This window comes from Hordeum vulgare, chromosome 7H (genome assembly GCF_904849725.1).
Source record: "Hordeum vulgare subsp. vulgare chromosome 7H, MorexV3_pseudomolecules_assembly, whole genome shotgun sequence".
NCBI classification, from domain to species: domain Eukaryota; kingdom Viridiplantae; phylum Streptophyta; class Magnoliopsida; order Poales; family Poaceae; genus Hordeum; species Hordeum vulgare.
The window spans coordinates 608,349,727-608,373,715 of NC_058524.1; the positions used below are offsets into that span (position 1 = coordinate 608,349,727).

The window sequence follows — 23,989 nt, forward strand, 5'->3', positions numbered from 1 at the left end:
CGTGTCCAATGTATCTATAATTTTTTATGGTTCCATGCTATTATCTTGTCAAACTTTGGATGTTTTGTATGCCTTTTATATCTTTTTTGGGACTAACTTATTAACTCCGTGCCAAGTGCCAGTTCCTGTTTTTTCCGTGTTTTTGACCCTTTTCACAAGAGAATATTAAACGGAGTCCAACCGGAATAAGCCTCCGAAAAGATTTTTCCCGGAACAGAAGATATGTAGGGAGCGTGAGAACCAAGGCACAGGCCACCAGGGGAGGCCACAAGCCCCCTAGGCGCGGCCAGGGGGCCCGCGCCTAGCAGGCTTGTGGGCCCCTGTGGCTCGTCTGCCCTACTTCTTCCGCCTATAAATCCCCGAAAAATCCAAAACCACGGGAGATATCCACGAAAATACTTTTCCGCTGCCGGAAGCTTCTGTCTCCGCAAGATCCCATCTGGGGCACGTTCTGGTGCCCTGCCGGAGGGGGGATTCGGATACAGAGGGCTTCTTCATCAACACCATTGCCTCTCCGATGATGCGTGAGTAGTTCACCGTAGACCTTCGGGTCCATAGCTAGTAGCTAGATGGCTTCTTCTCTCTCTTGGATCTTCAATACAAAGTTCTCCATGATCTTCATGGACATCTATCCGATGTAATCTTCTTTTGCGGTGTGTTTGTCAAGATCCGATGAATTGTGGATTTATGATCAGATTATCTATGAATCTTATTTGAGTTTTCTCTGATCTCTTATATGCATGATTTCATATCCTTGTAATTCTCTTCGAGTTGTGGGTTTTGTTTGGCCAACTTGATCTATGATTCTCGCAATGGGAGAAGTGCTTGGTTTTGGATTCACACCGTGCGGTAACCTCACCCAGTGACAGAAGGGGTAGCGAGGCACGCATCGTGTTGTTGCCATCAAGGGTAAAAAGATGGGGTTTATATCTATTGCATGAATTTATCCATCTACATCATGTCATCTTGGTTAAGGCGTTACTCTCTTCGTCATGAACTCAATACACTAGATGCATGCTGGATAGCGGTCGATGTGTGGAGTAATAGTAGTAGATGCAGAAAGTATCGGTCTACTTGTCTCGGACGTGATGCCTATATGTATGATCATTGCCTTAGATATCGTCATGACTTTGCGCGGTTCTATCAATTGCTCGACAGTAATTCGTTCACCCACCATAATATTTGCTATCTTGAGAGAAGCCTCTAGTGAATACTATGCCCCCCGGTCTACTTCACATCATATTTTCAGCCCTACACTTTTACTTTGTTTCACTTTCCGCCTTCAGATCTCACCTTGCAATCAATCGTGAATGGATTGACAACCCTTTGTAGCGTTGGGTGCAAGTTTGCTGTTTTTGCGCAGGTACATCGGTGCTTCATCTTGATACTCCTGCTGGATTGATACCTTGGTTCTCAAAACTGAGGGAAATACTTATTGCTACTGTGTTGCATCACCCTTTCCTCTTCAAGGGAAAAAACCAACACATGCTCAAGAGGTAGCAAGAAGAATTTCTGGCGCCGTTGCCAGGGAGTATCAAGTCAAGAATAGTCTCCCTTCCACGTGTCAATTTCTGGAACCAGGGATTATTCTAAGTGAAGCTTATCCAAGTAACTGTCGCAAACTCATCTCTTGCATTTACTTTTTTGCCTCTCATTTTCCTCTCTCCCACTTCTGAAAAACAAAAATTTACAAAAATATTTGCCTTTTTGTTTGCCTTCCCTTTGCTTGTGTGCTATGTGCCTTCAATATGCTTGCATCTTTGCTTGCATCTTTGCTTGCTAAGTATCTATTGATATGGATGCTCACCCACTTGCTAATCTCTTTAAGAGATCCAATGATGTTGAACCAATTGCTAGTGAGTTCAGTGCACTTGATTATCTTTATGGAGTTTTGCTTGAGATGCGTGAATCTGAAAATCGTGATGAAGAAATTTATGAAGTGATTCACGAGGGCTCCTTGTATGAAAAGCATGATTGCAATGGTTTCATTATAAATTCTATTAATGACAATCATGCTAAAAATATGCAAAACCCTAAGCTTGGGGATGCTAGTTTTGCTATGTCCACTACTTGTTGCAATGATCGTGATTGGGGTGAAAAAATTTCTTATGATCTTGAAAATTTGTTTAAACCTCATGATGAATATGATATTTGCAATATTATTGAAAGTGGGTTTGGAGAAGTCATGACTTTAGTTTATGATAACCCCACTATTTTTAAAGAGCGTCAACTTTGCATGCATGTGGATCATGAAAAAAATATCCTATGGGATAGCTATATTGTTGAATTTGAATATGATCCCACATGTAATTATTATGAAAGAGCAAAATATTGTGGTAGAAACTTTCATGTTACTAAACCACCTCTTGTTGTGTTGAGATTGCTATTGTCTTGACAATCTGTTTTCCTAAAAAATGCCTATGCATAGGAAGTATGTTAGACTTAGATATGGTTGTCTTGACAATCAGTTTTCCTATAAAATGCCTATGCATAGGAAGTATGTTAGACTTAGATATGGTTGTCACATGTTTCATGATGCTCTCTTCGTGTCTGATTGCTATCTTTTATGCGAGCATCATTGAATTATCAATGCCTAGCTAAAAGGCTTTAAAGAAAAGCGTTTGTTGGAAGGCAACCCAATGAATTTATCTTTGCTTTTTGATTTCTTTTTTGTTGCGTCCACACCATCATAATTCTGTTATGATTGTGTCTTTTGTGTTTCTATTTGTGTTTGAGCCAAGTAAAACCTTTATGACTAGTTTGGTGATGGTTGTTTGATCCTCCTAGAAAAAGACAAAAACTTTTCGCTCACGAAATTATTTTTCATTTTTATCCAGAAAGAGCTTTTGAGTTGATTCATTTTGCTGCTGGTTGATATGCCAATTGCCCAAATTTTCGTAATTTTTCAGAATTTGTGAGATACCAGAAGTATACGAAGTATACAGATTGCTACAGATTAGTCTGTTTTTGATAGATTATGTTTTTGTTGTGTTGATATCTTATTTTGATGAAACCATGGATAGTATCGGGGGGTATTAGCCATGAAAAAGTGAGTATACAGTAATCTAAAACCAATATAAATAAAAATCAAGTTTGCTACAGTACCTAAAGAGGTGGTATTTGTTTTGTTGTGCTAATGATATCACAAGATTCTGTTTAAGTTTTGTGTTGTGAAGTTTTTAAGTTTTGTGTGATGTTCTCATGGACAAAGAGATAAAAAGTGAAAAGAGCTCAAGCTTGGGGATGCCCAAGGCATCCCAAGCCAAATTCAAGGACACCAAAAAGGCTAAGCTTGGGGATGCCACGGGAAGGCATCCCCTCTTTTGTCTTCGATCCATCGGTAACATTACTTGAAGCTATATTTTTATTCACCACATGATATGTGTTTTGCTTGGAGCGTCTTGTATCGTAGGAGTCTTTTCTTTTTGTTGTGTCACAATCATCCTTACTGCACACCCTTTTGAGAGAGACATGCACTCATCGTGAATTTGCTAGAATACTCTTTGAACTTCGCTTATATCTTTTGAGTTAGGCAATTTAGCTCACATGTGCTTCACTTATATCTTTTGAGCTAGATAACTTTGCTCTAAGTGCTTCACTTAGATCTTTTAGAGCATGGCGGTGTCATATTTTGAAGAAATAAGAACTCTCGATCTTCACTTATATCTTTTTGAGAGTGATCTCTCTGAGTAACTTGGTAGTTGGCTTGTGCTATGAAAGTAGTCCCAAAAGTGATAGACACCCAAAGAGGATACAATAAACTTCCATCTTCATGTGCATTGATTAGAAAGAGAAGTTTGTTCCTCTCAAATAGTTTTGAGACATGGATTTATTAATATTAAGAGTTATGTTAGTAGGGTGTTGTGAATCTAGAAATACTTGTGTTGAAGTTAGTGATTCTCGTAACATGCACGTATGGTGAACCGCTATGTTAGGAAGTCGAAGCATAATTGATTTATTGATTGTCATCATTTGTGTTGCGGTCGGGATCGCGTGATGGTTAACACCTACCAACCCTTCCCCTAGGAGTATGCGTTTAGCACTTTGTTTCGATTACTAATAAAAACTTTCGCAATAAGTATGTGAGTCCTTCATGACTAATGTGAGTTCATGGTATAGATGCACTTTCACCTTTCACCATTGCTAGCCTCTCTAGTGCCGCGCAACTTTCGCCGCTTGCCATGCAACTCCCACCGTTCCGTCTCATGACATGTGCCATCACTTTCATATTATCGTTGCATGATCGTCACACTGCCGATCAGTCCTCCACATAGGAGGAGGCCTCAACCCCGAACCACCTTTTTTCTTTTTCTTTATTAATTTTTTCTTTCTTTCTTTCTCTTACTCTCGATCAACCATGTATAAGTAACCTGACATATAAAAAAGAAAATAAAAATTATGGCTACACGGACATATAAAAAAGAAAATAAAAATTATGGCTACACGGACAAACAAATAGGAGACACGCTTGAACAATGGTTCCGTTGTCCAAGCAGAACTCTACAACCGCACCGCTGCCTCAACAAGCAGCTCTTCAACATTGGTGTTGCATAGTTTTCTTCTACTCCCTCCGTCACGGTTTAGAAGACACGTTTAAAAAATCTCTGGAACCAAGGTAGTCATCGATTGGTTGTGAGATGTAGCAGGTGTAAATGCTAATGCGCCTAATCAACTAAAAAAATACTAGTACTCCCTCCGTCACGGTTTAGAAGGCACGCTTGAAAAATCTCTGAGACCAAGATAATCATTGGTTATGAGATGTAGCAGGTGTAAATGCTAATGCACCTAATCAACTGAGAAAATACTAGCACTAATGTGTGAGCGACAAATTGGAAGGGCATATGCATGAGTAGTACTAGTACTAATTAATAGAAGTAATTGCAAATTTAAATGTGTCTTCTAAACCATGACGGAGGAAGTATTAATGTGTGTGCGACAATTAATTAATATAAGTAATTGTTTTCGCGCCTTAAACCTTCTATTTTGAAAACGCACGCAAGTATAACTATGCTTCTAAACCATGACGAAGAAAGTAGGTTTCTTAAAACTCTAGTTGAGCTAGTCTTGTTTTAACGTAAGATGTCACATGAATTAGGCTCAATTAGAATGAAATTCGTTTGCTCTGCACGAAATATGTCTGGTTTATTCGTATCCATGTCCAAAGATGAATAATGATTTGCGAACTAGGTCTGCTTTATTCAATTTACATTTGAAATGCCAGCAGAACTTCTGATGGTGTAATCCGATGGCATTGGAGATGCCAGATCAATTATTCATCAACACGAAGCAAGCAAGCAGCAGCAGGGCAGCTGGGAGAGGCATCAACCGCAAGTACAATGCTATCGTCAAGAGGGGAAAGAAATGGGCAACCAATAATGCAACACACAGCAACAGCAAATGAAAGCAATAAAAGATTCAAGAGCATATAGCAGAGAAAGCAACATCAGAAGGAATAACAGTTCATCGAAGACAAACATAATGCCAGGCTGGTACTACTAGTCTGATCTCACAACCCAAACGGAACATAGTACAGTGGTCATCATAATATTACTCAAGCTAGATATCACATTACCAAAGATGGGTTCAACTTGCCGACAATGCAAAATCTTCAGACTAACGCCCTGGAGAAACTCAAAGTTCAACAATGGCTTGCTTTTTTAGGTAGCCTTCAAAGGTTTAGTCGCCCTTGCGGCGGAAGGAGCAGCCCTCAGTTAGCCTGGCCTTGCCACCGGTTGGCTGGCAGAGCACTGTTTGGCAGCCTGGGCACACCACGACAGTCTGGGAGTGGCTGAACACAGTAGTGCTGCAATCACACAAAAGAGTGCTTCAGCAAATCAACCATAAAAAAATTGACGATCTGCAAACATCAAAACAAAGTAAATCATGGCAAGTAGACTCAATGGTCCAAATGAAATGATAAATGATTGATATGTGATGTATAAATGTATTGCATAGTAAACTACTTGAAGGTAACTTAAAATGGCACGGGAGCCGATGATTCTAGATACAATTGTGGAACAATTATTACAGCAGTAGGAAAGTATGATTACAAGGATTGTGTTTCAACTAGCATGTTTAGAGGCTCGTATATGCAACTAGGGCATTAGTACGTATGTGAAGTGCAGCACTACTGTTGGCAGCCCACTCACATTACCAGTTTACTAAGCAAGAACGTTTTAAAGCATGCCAATGTCTTGTTAACAAATGAACATCCAAGGCTAATCAGTACCAAATGAACCTACTCGACTATTTACTTGCAAAGAAAAGGTGAAGAAAAATTACATGTTGAAGCAACCCTGGCACTTGACGTCCTGCAACGTTAACACATGACCATTAGTAAGAACCACTATAATCCAAACAGAAAAATGAAAATGAATAACTTAAGCATAACAAATGCACTAAACCAATTGCAGCCACATTTTAACCATTAGTGCTATGATATCGACAAGACAAGCAGCAGCTTACATGATAAAAGGAACAGCATTACTAAATAACACAGAAACGTCCAGCAGGAGAAATGATTCGGTGGATCCACAGAAACAACTCAGATCAGAACAGCACTAAGTTTTCTGCACTAGCATAGAGATTTTGGGATACCTAGAACATGTGGCAACACAGGTTGACATATATGCAAGTGTATGATGTATATACATTCGATTTGATAGAACTAACACATGCTTCAAGAGTAATCATGGACAATCACAATCAGCCACATAATCTACCACATAACTGGGGTAACAGGCACCATTACTCATCTACATTAACAGCCTACCGAAGCAAAATTCCAATCAGATAAAAATGCCAAGCAACCAAAAGGTGACACATTCGTTCAAAGTATACCAACTGATCAGTCCAGATTACAACTAAGCCTAGGTTCAGCATTTCAGTTGCATTAACTCTTCTTTTTAATCTAGACACTAAGAAATAGACTTTAGTTTTATAATCAAATCAACAGATACATACTGTATGTAGAGTGATCACATCAAAACGATATTCATCTCATAGATTTGAGGGAGGTGGCAACAAGAATTCATCTTCAGAAATCTGATTTAGCAGTAGCATTACTTGTTTCTTCAGTTTAGTTTCCAGAAGATTGTACGTAGCCTTGAAGTTCGGAAAAGAATAAGAAGCTTGATTAATACTCCCTCCATTCCTTTATATAAGGTGTATTTGCTTTTTAATAAAATTTCAGAATGTAAGGTGCATTAATTCTAATTCCTCATAATTCACATGTTAGCCCTCCTGAAAAAAGGAAAGTATCTCTTTTCTGATTGTATGTATCTCTTTTTATAGAGAAAGAAGGAAACTATGTCTTTGTCGATTGCATTATCTCATACTTTTATGGACTAATTGATTCACTTTCCAATAACCAACAATATTTGCCAAGGGTAATTTTTCTTAACATGTTTATAATTATGTGTCTTGGTCACTGTGCCAAAAATAATACACCTTCAATAAAGGAAAAGAGGGAGTAGCTAAGTGTAAATTCATTAAAAAAAATCTGCAGTTCTACAAGCCCTTCTTTATTTTAACAAATACTACTCCCTCTGCTCCGAAATATAAGTCTTTTTAGAGGTTCCACTAGAAGACTACATACGGATATATATAGACATACTTTAGAGTGCAGATTCACTCATTTTGCTTGCTCCGTATGTAGTCATCTAGTGAAATCTCTAGAGAGACTTGTTATTTAGAAACAGAGGGAGTAGTGTTTATATTTATATTAAAAAAAGGAGGAACCAGATTTGAACAAGCTTATCATCATAGAAGATGACAGCACAAAACGAGTATAATTCAAATTTACATTGTCAGGAAGATATTCTTGGTGGATTTTTTTTCCCACTCGAGCATTTGCTCCCCTATAACCAAAGAAGCCGTCCGTAATCGCTGCTGCACGAATACCCATCGCAGAGAATGGCACGATGCGCGCACGGAGAGAAGATGCCGAGGGAAAGGGGAAATCTTTACCATGAAGAAAGAGTTGGGGGACTGGACGAGGCGCTTCTTCTTGTGCTTGAGCTTCTCGAGCTCGGCCGGCGGGTTGAGCAGGTCGATGTCGTTCTGCAGCACCTGCAACATCAGCACGCAACACACGAGAATCAGACACCGGGGCTCAGAACCAACCGTAGATCCAGAGAGGAACCGAGCAAGGGAAGCCATGGGAGATGGAGCGATCGGCTCACCATCGTGGGAGGCTAGGGTTTGCTCGCGCTCTCCGGCGTCTCTCCGGCAGGGACGATCCGAGGAGGCGGCGGGTGCGAGGGGATGGAGAAACTGGAATAGGTTAGGGTTGAGCCACAGTTTATAGCCGAGGGTGAGGGGATCTCGGCCGTCCGATCGATCTAATGGGCCTTGTCCTCCTATTGTGCCTATGGGCCGGTGCGGCAGCAGCGTTTCACTCGCTACAAATCAAACCAAACCCCTAAAAAATCAAACAAATAATACCTCCTTTTTTTTTTGCTTCGCAAGGCAATACAGGTCTCAAAAATATATAAAACCATAATACAAGCCATGTAGACATCGACCTGACATAACTAAAAAGATAGCACAACACTAATCTTTGCATGAAAGAACATCAGCCAAGACGGAAAAAACAGAATCAAGATCCATGAATCACGTGAGCTTGACACCAAAACCTGTCACCTGCCTCGGTACCAACACGACGGCCACCAAAGGAAAAAAATGATGGATCATCTCCTCATCCGCGTTCGATGCAGCTCCATTGTTGGTATGCAGTTTTACGGACCTTCAAGATGGCTCACCAAAGACGAAACCATTATCGTTGAACGAATCAAACATGTGGCAACACCTCGAACGTGTCATCAAACTCTAGGTCTAACACTCCAGCGAGACTAAGACGTTGGGGGAGGAAACCATACCTACTAGCCACAAACCACAAACCCAACATACGGTGTGTATTCCACATATCGTTGATGCAGACAACTATTTGCATCCACACCTTGACTACCTTCCAAGATCCGCGTCGACGCTGGAGCCGATGTCACCACAAATGTGGAGCCCGAGGACACAAGTCCACCAGAAGGATGCCGCCACGGCCATGACTTCCCCACTTGAACATGCTAGTTCCCAAATCCATCATTGGCCATAGAGTTACTTACCTCGCCGAGGGAAGGATTGAAGCTTCTTTATTTGGTGGTGGTGTCGCCATCGCCGACACCAAGACGTCAAACGCCAAGACCTAAGATACTAGGTGTGACAGCCCGATGCCGACGTTCCAGAAGATTCCCCCTTCCTTCCGTTTTCGTCGTGTGTCTATTTTCTGTTGTCGCATCATCATCGCATCATTCGCATCATCTGCATTGCATCGGCATCTCCGTTGCCGCCAGTTTTCAAACTTGCATCCGTTAGTAGTTGTCGGTTCTCGTCGTTGTCCGTTCTGAGCCCGACCGCACTCGTTCGCGCCCGCGGCATCGTTTAAACCCTGTGTTTAAAAGTGTGCGTAAAACTTTCTCTGATCGGGTTGAGATTTGACGTGCGGTCTTATTTTAATATAGCCAGGCCGCATGTCAAATTTTGTCGCGATTGGAGACCGTCTGGTACCCGAACGGTCGACCTTAGCGGCACCGTCTTCGGTCTACCGTCGGACGTCTGTCGGTGTTTTAAAAATTGTTGCCGCGCCGCCCGTTTCCCCTCTCTTCTCCGGATATCCCCTACACGGCCTCGTAACCGTTCCCGCGTTCGGAATTATCCGAATCCGACCCCACGATTGGATCCGGGTCGAAATTTCGCTAAACCTAGCCCCCCCCATTTGTCTATATATAGTTCCCGTGTGCATTTTTAGATAGCCCCCCTTCCACCTCGGGATCTGCGCCACCAACCCCCGAAAACCTAGCCTTCCCCACCTGTCTCTCCTCCCCCAGCCGCCGAGCCCGCCCGAGGCCCATCCGCCGCCGCAACCCCTGTGCCCCGGATCCCGCGGCTCCTCCTGCCCGTAGCACCAGAGCGGTTCCATCGCGCCGCCGCCGGAGCACCTCCGCGTGCCCCCTCACCTCCAGCCGCCGGAGTGACACCCGGCCGGAGAGGCTCGCCGGAGCAGTCGGCCTCCCGAGCGCCCGTGTTCCCCGCCGTCACCCGTCGTCAGCCCGCCGCCATGGCCGTCCTCCTCGCGTGCTCCGTCGCCCGTCGCCGGCCGGATCCAGCCCCATCCCGGTCCTCCCCGCCGTCACCCGCGCTGCCAGGCCCTCGCCGTTCCTGCCCTGTCGCCGCCGTGCCTCCTGCTCGGGAGGAGCACGGGAGGGAGACGGGGGAGCGCTCGACCAGCCTCCCCGCGACCCCAGCCGGGCCTTGCCAGGCGGCCCACCAGCACCGCGCGCCCCCACGTGGCCCAGTGCCCAGGTCGCCTCCTCCTCTACAGGTCGGACCAAGAGGCCCCAAGGTGAGCCTAACCCCCGCCCGTGGCGTGTTTTATTAAGTTGCGCATGGCCAGTTTTGGCCCGTAGCATTTTAGGATTTTTCTAGGAATTTAGTATTTTCAAATAAATGCTATATTTCAAACGCCCGTGGATTATTATCCGTAAGTCGGAACGAAACGAGTAATATATGGTTTTCGAGTAGTTTCTCGCGTAGAATCCGTTTTTAAAACTTGCACAAATATTTGACGTTGTTTGACGTGTCGTATGCATAGGTTAGCGTGCTGTTTCTATAGGTTTCGTCTCGTAATAATTTTCCGCGTGTGTTCGAAGTGCTCGGATGCCTTAGATAAAATGCCCATGTTTTAGGAACCTATTTTTCGTGTATTTTAGAGCGGTCATTGGTATTTTTGCGTGTAGGGAATTGCCGCTAATTTATTTTCCCGCGTATAGGTTATTTTCTCGCATTTATGTGTGGCATTATTTTTCTTGTGCAACCCCACATATTTTATATGTTTTCGGGGTAGAAAATCCATGGGATTTTTCTGTGCAATTAGTTTTAGCATTAGAGCAAGTTAGTTCGCGCGATATTTTGCTGGGATGCCCTTTTGTTTATTTCGTAGGATTTATTCCGTGCTTCGTTTGACGGAGTTGTCAACTAGAGAGTTGATCTTGGGTTTACTCTAGCCCTTGGTATTTTTGGTTGCAATAGAAATGCATGTTTAGGTGTGGTTTGCTTGCTCTCAAGTTGCTAGAAATAGTGCTGATTTGGAGGTGCTCAAATATTTCTAAGTGTGGAATCTGTTATATTTCGTTGATGTCTTGTCTTGCTTGTATCTTTTGATCTGTAGCTCTTTTGATGTTGGTCTAATGGAGTTAGTTGTAGCCCTTGTGTTTCTCTAGCATGCTGTGAATTTTCATGCCATTTGGAGTCCTGTAGCTATAGGTTTTGCTGCTGTCAATATGTCTTCAGATCAAAAACTGCAGCTTCAAAAACTGCTATTTTCACTAAGTCTGAAATAGTGTGTGGGAAGCCATTTTGTGACTTCTTTTCCTTGTGTTCCTTGCTGCCATGCTAGTTGTTGTTAGTTGTTCATTGTAGTGCTTTGTCACGCCCAAGATGCGACCCTATCCTCAATTTGACACGAAGGCCTCGTCAGGGATAGAAGCGCATCTCGTCGTGTCGCAAGAATGGATATCGTTACAAGTACATGTACTGAAAAGATGAGTTATATAAAGAATTGGCTTACACTCGCCACAAGCTACATCAGAGTCACATCAGTACATTACATAACATCAAGAGTAAGAGCAGGGTCCGACTACGGACGAAAACAAACGACAAAAGAAGAACGACGTCCATCCTTGCTATCCCAGGCTGCCGGCCTGGAACCCATCCTAGATCGATGAAGAAGAAGAAGAAGAAGAAGAAGAAGCAACTCCAAATGAACAATCAACGCGCTCGCGTCAAGTGACCTTTACCTGTACCTGCAACTGGTGTTGTAGTAATCTGTGAGCCACAGGGGACTCAGCAATCTCATTTCCAAAGGTATCAAGACTAACAAAGCTTAATGGGTGAGACATGGTTAAGTGGTGAGGTTGCAGCAGCGGCTAAGCATAGATTTGGTGGCTAACTTACGAGTACAAGAAATAAGAGGGGGAGATCTACGCATAACGGACGAGAGCTACAAATGATCAAGTGAATGATCCTGAACACCTACCTACGTCAGACATAACCCCACCGTGTCCTCGATCGGAGAAGGAACTCACGAAAGAGACAGTCACGGTTACGCACACAGTTGGCATGTTTTAATTTAGTTACTTCAAGTTATCTAGAACTAGTGTTAAACAAAGTATCCACGTTGCCACATAACCGCAGGCACGACTTTCCAAAAGATTTAACCCTGCAGGGGTGCTCCAACTAGTCCATCACAAATTACCACAAGCCGCATAGAAATCCTCAATCACGAAGCTCGCGATCTCGTCGGATTCCCTAGTGGAAAACCTCAACTCTGAGATTACCCAAAGCATCACCGGAATCCCGATGCACAAGATATCTCGTCAAAGGTAAAACTAATCCAGCAAGGCCGCTCGGCGTGTCGACGATCCCGATAGGAGCCACGTATCTCGTTCTCTGGACACGACGGATAAGCACAGCGTACGGTGGCCTGATAGAAATCTCCCGAGTTGCCCCAGGTTGGCCCCGCAAAAGGCTCTAGTTTTGGACCAGCACCAACAGCACTGGCCCCCCTGTATTATGTAGAATACTCCTCGGGTAGCGCTAACTCCCTATGCATTTCAATATTATCAAGTTATTATGTTGGGCAAATGTAGAACCAAAGTTGGGCCTTGCCAGACCAGCCTTAATCTAAAACGAATTATCAAGGGGGTCCCCATAACAACCCCGATCGTGTTAGGAGCGCTCATTTATGGAACATAACACCGGTAACCAAAACTAAGGGGGCAAAGGTGGAACAAAACACCAGGCTAGAAAGGCCGAGCCTTCCACCTTTTACCAAGTATATAGGTGCATTAAGTTAAATGGCATTTAATATGGTGATATGACAAGGAACCCATGTTATCACATGGAAGCATCTATACTTGCAACTAGCAACGCTATCAACAGGGTTAAGCAAGCAGTAACATAGCCAATCAGTGGTTTGCTAGGTTGAACAGGTTGAAGGTATCATGGCATTGTTGAGAGGCTGATAATTAACATGTGGTAGGCAACGAGACATAACGGTAGAAACGGTAAAACTAGCATGGAAATGATAGTAATGGTATCTGGTCAAATGATCATCTTGCCTGAGATCCCGCTTGGAAGAAGAGTGCCTCCGTGAAGCAGATGAACCGACGTAGTCGAACGGGTCCACACAATCCGGCACGATGCGGAACTATATCGAGACGAGCAAACCGGAAACAAGAATCAACACACGATGCACAACACATATGATGCATGAGCTACTGAATACATGCAAGTCACGGCATGACAAATCACACAATCAAGCACTACACATTAAGTGAAGTTCAATATGCACGAGTTGCATATTGACGAAAATCCACGTTAATTATTTAGTTCACTCCCGGTTATTTACACGGCAATATTAAATGTGGTTAAACATGCAAGAGGTGAAGCGGAAATTAAACTACCTATCTAGGCATTTTAAATAAGGTCGGAAATGACATATAGCACCTCCGATTCGACCTCACATGTTAATTTACAATTCTGTCCAGATCTGAATTAATACCTTTAATTGGTTGTTAAACAGCAAAACAAATAGGTTCATGTGATTCTACGCGTCAAGGCAAGCAACCTACACGTAAAGAACATCTCCAACGGAGCTACGGATCAAAAGATGCAAGCACCGCAAGATATGATGGCATGAATGCAAAATGTGTGCAACGACGGACACGAGCACTTCAAAACATGCATACAACAAGAGAAAATGAAACTACACAAGATTCTAAGCAGTTACATGTAGGGCACGATCAAAACGGAGCCACGGTTCGAAAACTACGAGCAAAACAAGAAATGACTACAATCTGTCAAAAACAGCCTCATAGCATTTTCTACGCCTCACAACTTCGGCTACACAACTCCGATAAGCTCAAGCAAGGCATGGAACGGAATAGGTAAAGAAGCACTACTACAAAAAACTAACAACAACTAGCATGACAGCAAGGAGCACTAGGAAAAGAAGACACAAAATGGCATCTCACGCACTATTTCAGACTTAGTGAAAATTACACCTTATGAAAGTGCAGTTTTCAGCCTGAAGGCATATTGACAGCAGCAAAACCTATAGCTACAAGACTCTAAATGGCATGAAACTTAACAGCATGCTAAAGAAATATAAGGGGTACAACTAACTCCATTGGACCAACCCCAAAAGAGCTACATATCTAAAGATGCAAGCAAGACAAGACAACAACAAAATATAACAGATTCCAGACTTAGAAATATTTCAGCTCCTCTGAAACAGCACTAATCAAGCAACTTGAGAGCAAGCAAACAACACCTAAACATGCATTTCTGTTGCAACTAAAAATACCAGGGCCTAAACAAAACATCGAAGATCAACTCCCTAGTTGACAACTAATTCAAACGAGGCACGGAATAAATCCTATGAATTATACAAAAGGGCTTCACGACAAAATATCCCGTGAACTAACTTCCTCAAAAGCTAAAACTAATTGCACAGAAAAATCCCATGGATTTTTCTACCCCGGAAACATATAAAATATGTGGGGTTTGCACCACAAAATGATGCCACACAATAAAGCGGGAGAATCACCTAGATACGGGAAAATAAATCACCGGCAAATCCTACGTGCAAAAATACGAGTGACCGCTCCAAAATGCATGGAAAATAGCTCCCTAGAGCATGGACATTTATCCTACGTCATACGGGCAGTCCGGACACGCACGAGAAATAAATACGGGCACTAACCTAATAGGACAGCACGGTAAACAGTGCATATGACACGTTGAACTAGCTCAAACAAATATGCAAGTTTCATAAACGGGTCCTACGCGAAAAGTTACATGAAAAGCATATAAAAATCATCGCGATCCGACAAACGGATCAAAAGATACATGCGTTTTAATATCCGACTATTTTCTGGAATTTATTAATTCCGGAAAAAAACCTAAATTATCTAAATGGGCCGAAACCATTTCTAATGCTACACAGGGGGGCGCAGGTTCCTATACATCGCCTAGTGCGCGATTTAAGCGTCAGAGGGGGCCTCACCTTGCGGACTTCGGCCCAAGAGAGGAAGCTGCGGAGGCGGCCTGGAGAGGAGGCCGAAGCGAGGCATGGGCCGACGTTGTCCTGAGGCAGCCTTGCTGGGCCGAGGCGTGTTGGGCCCCGGTGCTGGCGAGCGAGCACGAGCACCGCCCTCGTGCTCCCGTGCACGCACGAGGCCATGGTGCTGGCCGGCGGCGGCTCCAGGAGGGGGCCGATCCGGCGAGGGGAAAGGCCGCAGGAGGCGGTGAACGGGCGGATCTACGGCGGGGAGAAACGGATCCGGGCGGCGGCTCGCCGGTGAAGAGGCGTGGCGACGAGCCGACGAGGATCCGCGGGTCTTCGGCTCCGGGAGGCGACGGCGGGCGAGGGAGGAGCTGGCGGCGGGCGCACCGCCGGCGAGGCACGGCGGCGGGGTGCCGGCACGCGCGGCGGCCGGATCCTCCCCTCGAGCTAGCGGTTGACGGCGGCGGCGCTGGAGACGCGGGGAGATCCGCGGCAGATCGGGGCGGCGGTGGCTCGGGCCCAGATGGGCTCGGGCGGGCCTGCCTCGGGCTCGCGGGCCCGGCGGCGCCGGCAGGGGAGAGAGAGGCTATGGGGGTGGCTAGGGTTTGGTAGGTGGGGCGCGGAAAACGAGGCAGGGAAGAGGGTTTGTCTAATTAATGGCATGGGGGGTATTTATAGAGAAAAAGGGGGCTCGGTTAACCGGAATCGCGATCCGGATCCAACCGCGGGGTCGGATTCGGACGATTCCGAACGCGGATAAGGGTACGCGGCCGTGTAGAGGGGTTTACCGGAGACGAGAGGGAGAGCGGGCGGCGCGGCACGAATTTTTAAAACACCAATAGACGTCCGACGGTAGACCGAATACGGTGCCACTACGGGCCACCGTTCGGGTACCAGACGGTCTCCGATCGCGACGAAATTCGACAGGCAGCCTAGCTATAGCTAATCGCGACCGCGTGCCAAGTTTCACCTCGATCAGAGGAAGTTTAAACGCACTTTAAACCAGAGTTTCGACGGTGCCGCGGGCGCGTGCGAGTGCGGTCGGGCTCAGAACGGACGACGACGCGAACCGACAACTAACGACGAATGCAAGTTTTTGAAAACTGGCGGCAACGGAGATGCCGATGCAATGCAGATGATGCGCATGATGCGATGATGACGCGACAAATAAAATAAATCACATGACGAAAACGGAAAGAGAGGGGAATCTTCTGGAACGTCGGCACCGGGCTGTCACATGCTTCTTGCCCTCTTTCGTGTCATGCCTTGGTTGATTATATTTGAGTTGTGTAGCTCGTAGTTGTGGGGCGTAGAAGATGCTATGTGGCTGATTTTGGCAGATCGTAGTGATATCTTGATTTGCTCGTAGTTGTTGAACCGTAGCTCCGATTTGATCGTGTCCTACATGAAACTTGCTTAGAATCTCGTGTAGTTTCATTTTCTCTTGCCGGTTGTATGTTTTGAAGTGCTCGTGACCGTCATTGCACACGTATTACATTCATGCCATCATATCTTGCGGTGCTTGTAACTTTTGATCCGTAGCTCCGTTGGAGATGTTCTCTATGTGTAGATTGCTTGAAATGACGCGTAGAATCACGTGAACCTATTTGTTTTGCTGTTTAACAACCAATTAAATGTGTTAGTTCAGATCTGGGCAGAATTGTAAATTAACATGTGAGGTCGTCTCGGAGGTGCTATAAGTCATTTCCGACCTCATTTAAAATGCCTAGATAGGTAGTTTAATTACGCTTCACCTCTTGCCATGTTTAACCACATTTAGTATTGTCGTGTATCTAATCAGGATAGAACTAAATAAATAAACGTGGAGTTTCGTCAGTATGCAACAAGTTGCATATTGAGCTTCACTTAATGTGTAGTGTTTGTTTGACGTGAATTGTCATGCCGTGTCTTGCATGTATTCAGCTGCTCATGCATCATTTGTGTTGTGCATCGTGTGGTGAATATCGTGCGTTGATTCTTGCTTCCGGTTTGCTTCGTCTCGTTAGAGTTCCGCAAGCGTGCCGGATTGTGAGTACCCGTTCGACTACGTCGGTTCGTCTGCTTCACGGAGGCATTCTTCTTCCAAGCGGGATCTCAGGCAAGATGACCATTTCCCCAGTTACCATTACTATCATTGCGATGCTAGTTTTATCGCTTCTATCGATTATGTCTCGTTGCCTACGACATGTTAAATATCAGCCTCTCAACAATGCCATGATAACCTTCAACCTGTTCGACCTAGCAAACCACTGATGGTTATGTTACCGCTTGCTTAACCCTGTGTTAGCATTGCTAGTTGCAGGTGCATTGCTTCCATGTGAAAACATGGGTTCCTTGTTATATCACCATATTAAATGCTATTTAATTTAATGCACCTATATACTTGGTAAAAGGTGGAAGGCTCGGCCTTTCTAGCCTGGTGTTTTGTTCCACCTTTGCCCCCTTAGTTTCGGCTACCGGTGTTATGTTCCATAAACGAGCGCTCCTAACACGATCGGGGTTGTTATGGGGACCCCCTTGATAATTCGTTTTAGATTAAAGCTGGTCTGGCAAGGCCCAACATTGGTACTACATTTGCCCAACATAATAATTCTGTTAAATTGAAATGTATAGGGAGTTAGCGCTACCCGAGGAGTAATTCTACATAATACAGGGAGGGACAGTGCTGATGGTGCTGGTCCAAAACAGAGCATTGTATGGGGCCACCGTGAGGAAACTCGAGGTTTGGCACTCGTATGCGTCGCTCATCCGTCGTGTCCTGAGAACGAGATACGCGGCTCCTATCGGGATCGTCGACACGCCGGGCGGCCTTGCTGGATTAGTTTTACCTTTGACGAGATATCTTGTGCATCGGGATTTCGGTGATGCTTTGGGTAATCTCAGAGTTGATGTTTTCCACTAGGGAATCCGACGAGATCGCGAGCTTCGTGATCGAGGATTTCTATGCGGCTTGTGGTAATTTGTGATGGACTAGTTGGAGCACCCCTGCAGGGTTAAATCTTTCGGAAAGCCGTGCCCGCGGTTATGTGGCAACGTGGAAACTTTGTTTAACACTGGTTATAGATAACTTGAAGTTAACTTAACTAAAATATGCCAACTATGTGCATAACTGTGACTGTCTCTTTCGTGAGTTCCTTCTCCGATCGAGGACACGGTGGGGTTATGTCTGACGTAGGTAGGTGTTCAGGATCATTCATTTGATCATCAGTAGTTCATGTCCGCTATGCGTAGATCATCCCCCTCTTTATTCTTGTACTCGTAAGTTAGCCACCAAATATATGCTTAGCCGTTGTTGCAACCTCACCACTTAACCATACCTCACCCATTAAGCTTTGCTAGTCTTGATATCTTTGGAAATGAGATTGCTGAGTCCCCTGTGGCTCACAGATTACTACAACACCAGTTGCAGGTACAGGTAAAGGTTACTTGACGCGAGCGCGTTGATTGTTCATTTGGAGTTGCTTCTTCTTCTTCTTCATCATTGATCTAGGATGGGCCCAGGCCGGCAGCCTGGGATAGCAAGGATGGACGTCATTCTTCTTTTCTCGTTTGTTTTCGTCCGTAGTCGGACCCTGCTCTTACTCTTGATGATTATGTAATGTACTGATGTGACTCTGATGTAGCTTGTGGCGAGTGTAAGCCAATTCTTTATATATATCTCTTCTTTTCAGTACATGTACTTGTAACGATATCCATTCTTGCGACACGACGAGATGCGCTTCTATCCGTGACGAGGCCTTCGTGCCAAATTGAGGATAGGGTCGCATCTTGGGCGTGACACTAGGGCCCTAGAACCTAAAGCTCCGCACGTGTAGAATCCGACGACTCCCCCCACCATTGACAACTAAGAGGTCGTCCAAACAGAAGAGACGTCGGAGAAAGGCGTCAGAAAGTTGTACTCTCCTTGCAGCGACAAGGGTTCTATTCGCCATGCATAAAGAGGAAAAAAATGTTGCCTTCGCTACAAATCAAAGCAAACCCCTTGCGATGGAATGATACACGTACTTATTTGTACATACTCTAGCTCCGAGGAAATAGAGAGCTTGGAGCGATTTGACATTATTTGGTTACTTTGGTGAGTTATCCAAGTAGCTTTGGCTTGTATCTTCCTTGTAGTGTTGTTAATGTATTGGGCAACTTGTTACATGGGATTGATGAGAGGCTTAAAACTTTTCTCAAGATGGGAGCGCTTGTCGTTATTTGGTCACTTTGGCTATGTAGAAATGATAAGATTCGTAACGATAAAAGTACACCTTTTATGCAGGTTATCTACAAATGTATCGGACTCTTCATTTATGGTCCTTTTCACAACCGTGGAGAATCGAGACCTAATTACGAAGGTGTGTATACGATTGGGAGCTACGACAAGGAATACTTTTACACAACATGGTTGACAACATATGATCTTAGGATTAGCCCCCTCCACTTTAGGCATTACACAAACTCTACTTTGTATTTCACCGTTTTTTTTCATTTGTGTGATAGAACATTGTTTGGATATGTACATCTTAGTTATGCACAGATCGGATGTAATACTTAAATCTTTTAAGTAATAAAATGTTCCTTTTCGAAAAAGGAGTGATTTGGCATTCCCTCGCATGGTGGACCGTGATGGTCAGTGTGAGATTTAGTAGTGGACCGTGATGGTTAGACTCATGAAGCGATAGTCCTGCGTTTGTCCAAAATTCGTGTAACTCATGTCGGTATTCGCTACTTTCATGGAGAGGAATAAAATCCTTCATTGAGGAAATCTATCTCGGTTCCCCCTCAATTCCCATCTTCTCTTCTTCACGAATCGTTTGGATTTGGTTGTAGTTCCCAAAAACACTAGAATAAAAATGGTATTATATGAAGGGTGGGCGATGGTGCCTCGAAAAAAACATGGTGTGACCCTTGGATCCCACGGGGCCTTTCCTTTCGTCTTGTAACTCCTATCTTGTATTTACAGTACCACTTTGATTCACTTTGTAGAGGACTTGTGCGGAAAGAGTATGGATAGGAGTTGGATGAGGTTGCTTGATAGGTTTTCAAGCGCATGGGTCAATGCATTTATTGTTTTTTGTTCTCAACATAACATTGAAGTTATACAACGCTTTGCCTTTGTCATAATGGCGTGAATATAAGTAAGAAGAGTGTTAGTCAAGTTTGAACCCATTGTTGTTGTATGGTATACAAACTTCATACACAAAATTGGTATACGATGGAGAACGAGTTAACAATGATGAAGACCAAGTTTACAAGCCTCTTGAGGATGATGAAGATCTTGATGATTTTCATGGATTTGATATGGTCCAACATCTGCTAGGCGACACCCATAGAGCCCTAGTTGCGGGTGATGGGCAAGAAAACCAAAATGTTGTTGGAGGTAGCATCTGAAGTCCAATGAGGCATCAACCCAATTTTATTACTTGTGAAAAAGTGGACAACGTGAGTTGTACCTGGGCTTCAAAGCTCACAGTACTATCCTTTGTTTTGAAGTTGGTATACCTCAAAGATCTCAACCATTGGGCAAAAAATCATTTGACATGTTACTCAAGCTTCATAATGAGGTTTTGCCAACCGACGACTCACTTCTAGCCATGTATTACACAACGAAGAGGATGTTGGGAGATCTTTGGAACCTATTCGCAACCACTTCGAAGCAAAATTGGTTTCTTGGGTCACATGATCTACTTGCCTATCTGCCATAGGTGGCACGAAAGTAAGGCCTTCGATGGTGAGAATGAGAAAGTGTTGTCGCCAAAACGACTATCAGAGAATCTCCGGGGCTTCAAGCATTGAGAACATCATAGAAATAAGAAAAGAAGGACATCTTGAAAGACCATGCTAGCGAAAAAATTCACAAAGATGAGCATCTTGTTTCAGATATCATATTGGAAGGAACTGAAAGTGCCACAGAATATTGATGTCATGCACATTGAAAAGAACACTTGTGAGAGCTCATTCGGCACTTTATTAAACATAGATGGTAAGACCAAAGACACGACTGAGGCTCAAGAAGACATGAATATAGAGAAGATCAACACTTGAAAGATATGTGCAATATCGTAGTAAGGTGGCATGCATGGTACACATTGTCCTCGCGGATAGCTGCTTGGGAGAACAAATAGCCGTCCATTGAACCATGTGGTATTTATGTGCCAAAAGAAACGAGAGAGTGTCTTATCAAACTTGATCCATCGACACTTTTGGTGCTAGAGCAAGAAATAAGATTATTGTTGGTATTTTGGTGTGATTTTGGACAAATTTGGAAACATGTAATGATGCATGTTTTGGGAGATAAATATCCTTTGGAAACATGTAATGATGCATGCTACTATGTAACCATAGTAGCATATTGAGGGCATCTCCAAGGCTGGCCCGTAAATTTCTCTGGTTTATGCTCGTTTCTGTGTTTGGACGTGTTCGTGGACATGACGCGGGATGGGGCCATCCAACGCTAATAACAAAGTGTCCGACTCTGAGGAGAAAAAGTAGGTGAGGACCGTGCATGTGGTGGGCTATTTTTGTTGTGGTGTCCGGTTGGTGAAGAGAGAGAAGAGGGGACCATGCATGTGCGGTTAGGAGGAGGGAGAGAGAAGAGAGGGGAGATGCATGCGATTGGTCAAAGTGTAGGTCCGGACTTCCGCAATGCTCCCATGTTTGTCTCCACTTTGCTGGAATCCGTACGTCCGGACTGCTAAGAGGACATGTACAGTTCTCCATTGGATGGCAAAACTGGTTCGGGCACTGCGATCCAGACATATACCAAAGGTTTGAGGATCTGTTTTTGAGATGTCCTGAATGTTCTGCTATACTTACTTAGTAGCATACTGAATGTTCTGCAATACTTGCATAGTAGCATTACTAAATGTTCTGCAATACTTACATAGTAGCATTATTAAAGAGAACAGACATTTGGCTCTCGGACTTCATGGAGGCATTTTATTGAAAACAAATCAAAATTCAAATTTTCTGGTTTCAAAAAAATCTGAAAAAAATTGTGCAAGTAAACAAGGATGTTATGTGTGTGTGTGTGTGTGTAAAGTTTCAGGATGAAAAAAATTGAAATGTGACCTGTACAAAAAAGTCAAATTCATGGTATGTGAAGATGAATAGTATCATGTGTTAAAAAGCCCCATATTTCTTTTTTCTGCATAGGCCTTATTTCAACGTATTTTTCTCTGAAAATTTACACACACGTGTGTTATGCCTTCATGTATATTTGGACTTTTTTCAGAATTTTCAGAAATGTAGAAAATATGAAATTTGATGAAATTCGTTTTTTTTTTCAAAACCGAGCTCCATGGAGCTCGGCCTCCAAAGAAAATATTCACATTATTGAATGTTCTCCAATCTAAGTAAGCATATTGCAAATGTGCATAGTGATTAAATAATACTCCCTCCGTTTCTAAATATACAACTTTCTAGAGGTTCCATTAGAAGACTACATACGGATCTATATAGACATATTTTAGAGTATAGATTCGTTCATTTTACTTTATATGTAGTTCGCTAATAAAATATCTTAAAAGACTTGTATTTAGGAGCGGAGGGAGTACAACTGAACTCCCAACATATTTCTGCAAGAACTTTTTGTTTCAGTGTGCAGTACTAGCATTTACTCTGTTGTGCATACATTTATATCTAAAACAGTTCTTTCCATTATCTAAAGATCATGCAGACAAATCATGTTTGAAACATTTCAGGTACAATCATGGAAGCCTTGAGATCCCTCTCTAAGGATTGGAAAAATTAACAGTTTGTTAGGGAGCTTTTATAGCACTACTATATAAAATCAGGCTTGCAAGCCCTATGGTAGTAGAATATGTCCACCGGTGTTTTTTTTTTGGAAAAGGAGGTTAAGACCTCCGGCCTCTGCATCAATCGATGCATATAGTCATCTTTATTACTTATTCAACAAAGGTCTGATAAAAACATACATCAAGCCACCCGAACCCTCACTCACACCTACAAAACGTGATAATGTGGAATGCTCTCACTCCCCATATCTAAAATCGGTGTCGTCGCCGAATTAACAACCGGTCCATCCACATAACATATCGGAACTAACAAACGGTGCATCAGATCTAAAGTGTACACCACATGCACACGTTTTAGAAGCCGCCATCATCATCGAACCGCTGACCCATCTTCAGGAGAGAAATCCGCATCATCCTTACTAGTCCGTCCATCCGTCGACGCCACCTCCCTGCACTCGTCCATCCAGACGCGAAGACTATGTAAGATCTGTCGTGCGTAGCACCTCCCGAACATGCATGACAAAACGTAGCACATGTCGCCCAGACATGACCTGACATCACCACCGAAGCTCCGTGCAGGACGAAGACGCTCCACCTCCTAACTGTGTCTTCCAGCGCTGCTCCACAAACGATGCTTCCTAGAGAGGAACGACAGCGCAATGTCGCCATCGTCCGATCTGGAAAACCAGATCCTAGGATTTCCCCTAAAGCAGCATGAGTGGATCGACAATAGTTACAGGATGAAGCCTTCATCAAGGTAACGGCGCAGAACGCCGCCATCGTCCGCCGTCGGCTCGGTTTTCACCGGCAACTATGTCTCCCCAACTTGCAGCCAGTACCAGATCCTGCGACGAGCCCGGTCACGGGATCCCAAGATCCGCCGTCACCGGTGCCGTCACAAAGACCCACCACCTGGCCCGTCATCCCCGGCGGAGGGGACGCCGCCACCATCATGGTCAGATCCGTGTTAGCCGTCGCCGTCGTCGTCGCCACCGCCACCGGCCACACCCAGCCCCACCTTCATCTTCTAGCCACGTCCAGCCGACCGGCACGCCACGCCCAACCAATCTTCACCCACGTCGCCACGCGCCGCCGTCGTGCCTTGGATCCGCATGACGCCGTCGCC

At 44.2% G+C, this 23,989-nt stretch overlaps 1 protein-coding gene across 1 annotated transcript; it reads right to left on the reverse strand.

Moving 5' to 3' along the window:
* Positions 1 to 5,398: 5,398 nt before the first annotated feature.
* LOC123407554 (40S ribosomal protein S27) lies at positions 5,399 to 8,295 on the reverse strand. The gene is made up of 4 exons (XM_045100716.1): positions 8,184 to 8,295; positions 7,969 to 8,070; positions 6,283 to 6,311; positions 5,399 to 5,803 (listed from the first exon to the last, which is right to left on the reverse strand). The coding sequence occupies exons 1-4, from the start codon at positions 8,184 to 8,186 to the stop codon at positions 5,677 to 5,679; spliced, it is 261 nt and encodes an 86-aa protein (XP_044956651.1). The 5' UTR covers positions 8,187 to 8,295; the 3' UTR covers positions 5,399 to 5,676.
* Positions 8,296 to 23,989: the final 15,694 nt, after the last annotated feature.

What these genes read in the sequence shown, in the direction of transcription:
- LOC123407554 (XM_045100716.1), bottom strand. An exon ending in CCCCCAACTCTTTCTTCATG is followed by an intron (nt 6,312 to 7,968) that starts GTAAAGATTTCC and finishes TTAACGTTGCAG; the next exon opens with GACGTCAAGTGCCAGGGTTG. An exon ending in TGCCAGGGTTGCTTCAACAT is followed by an intron (nt 5,804 to 6,282) that starts GTAATTTTTCTT and finishes GTGTGATTGCAG; the next exon opens with CACTACTGTGTTCAGCCACT.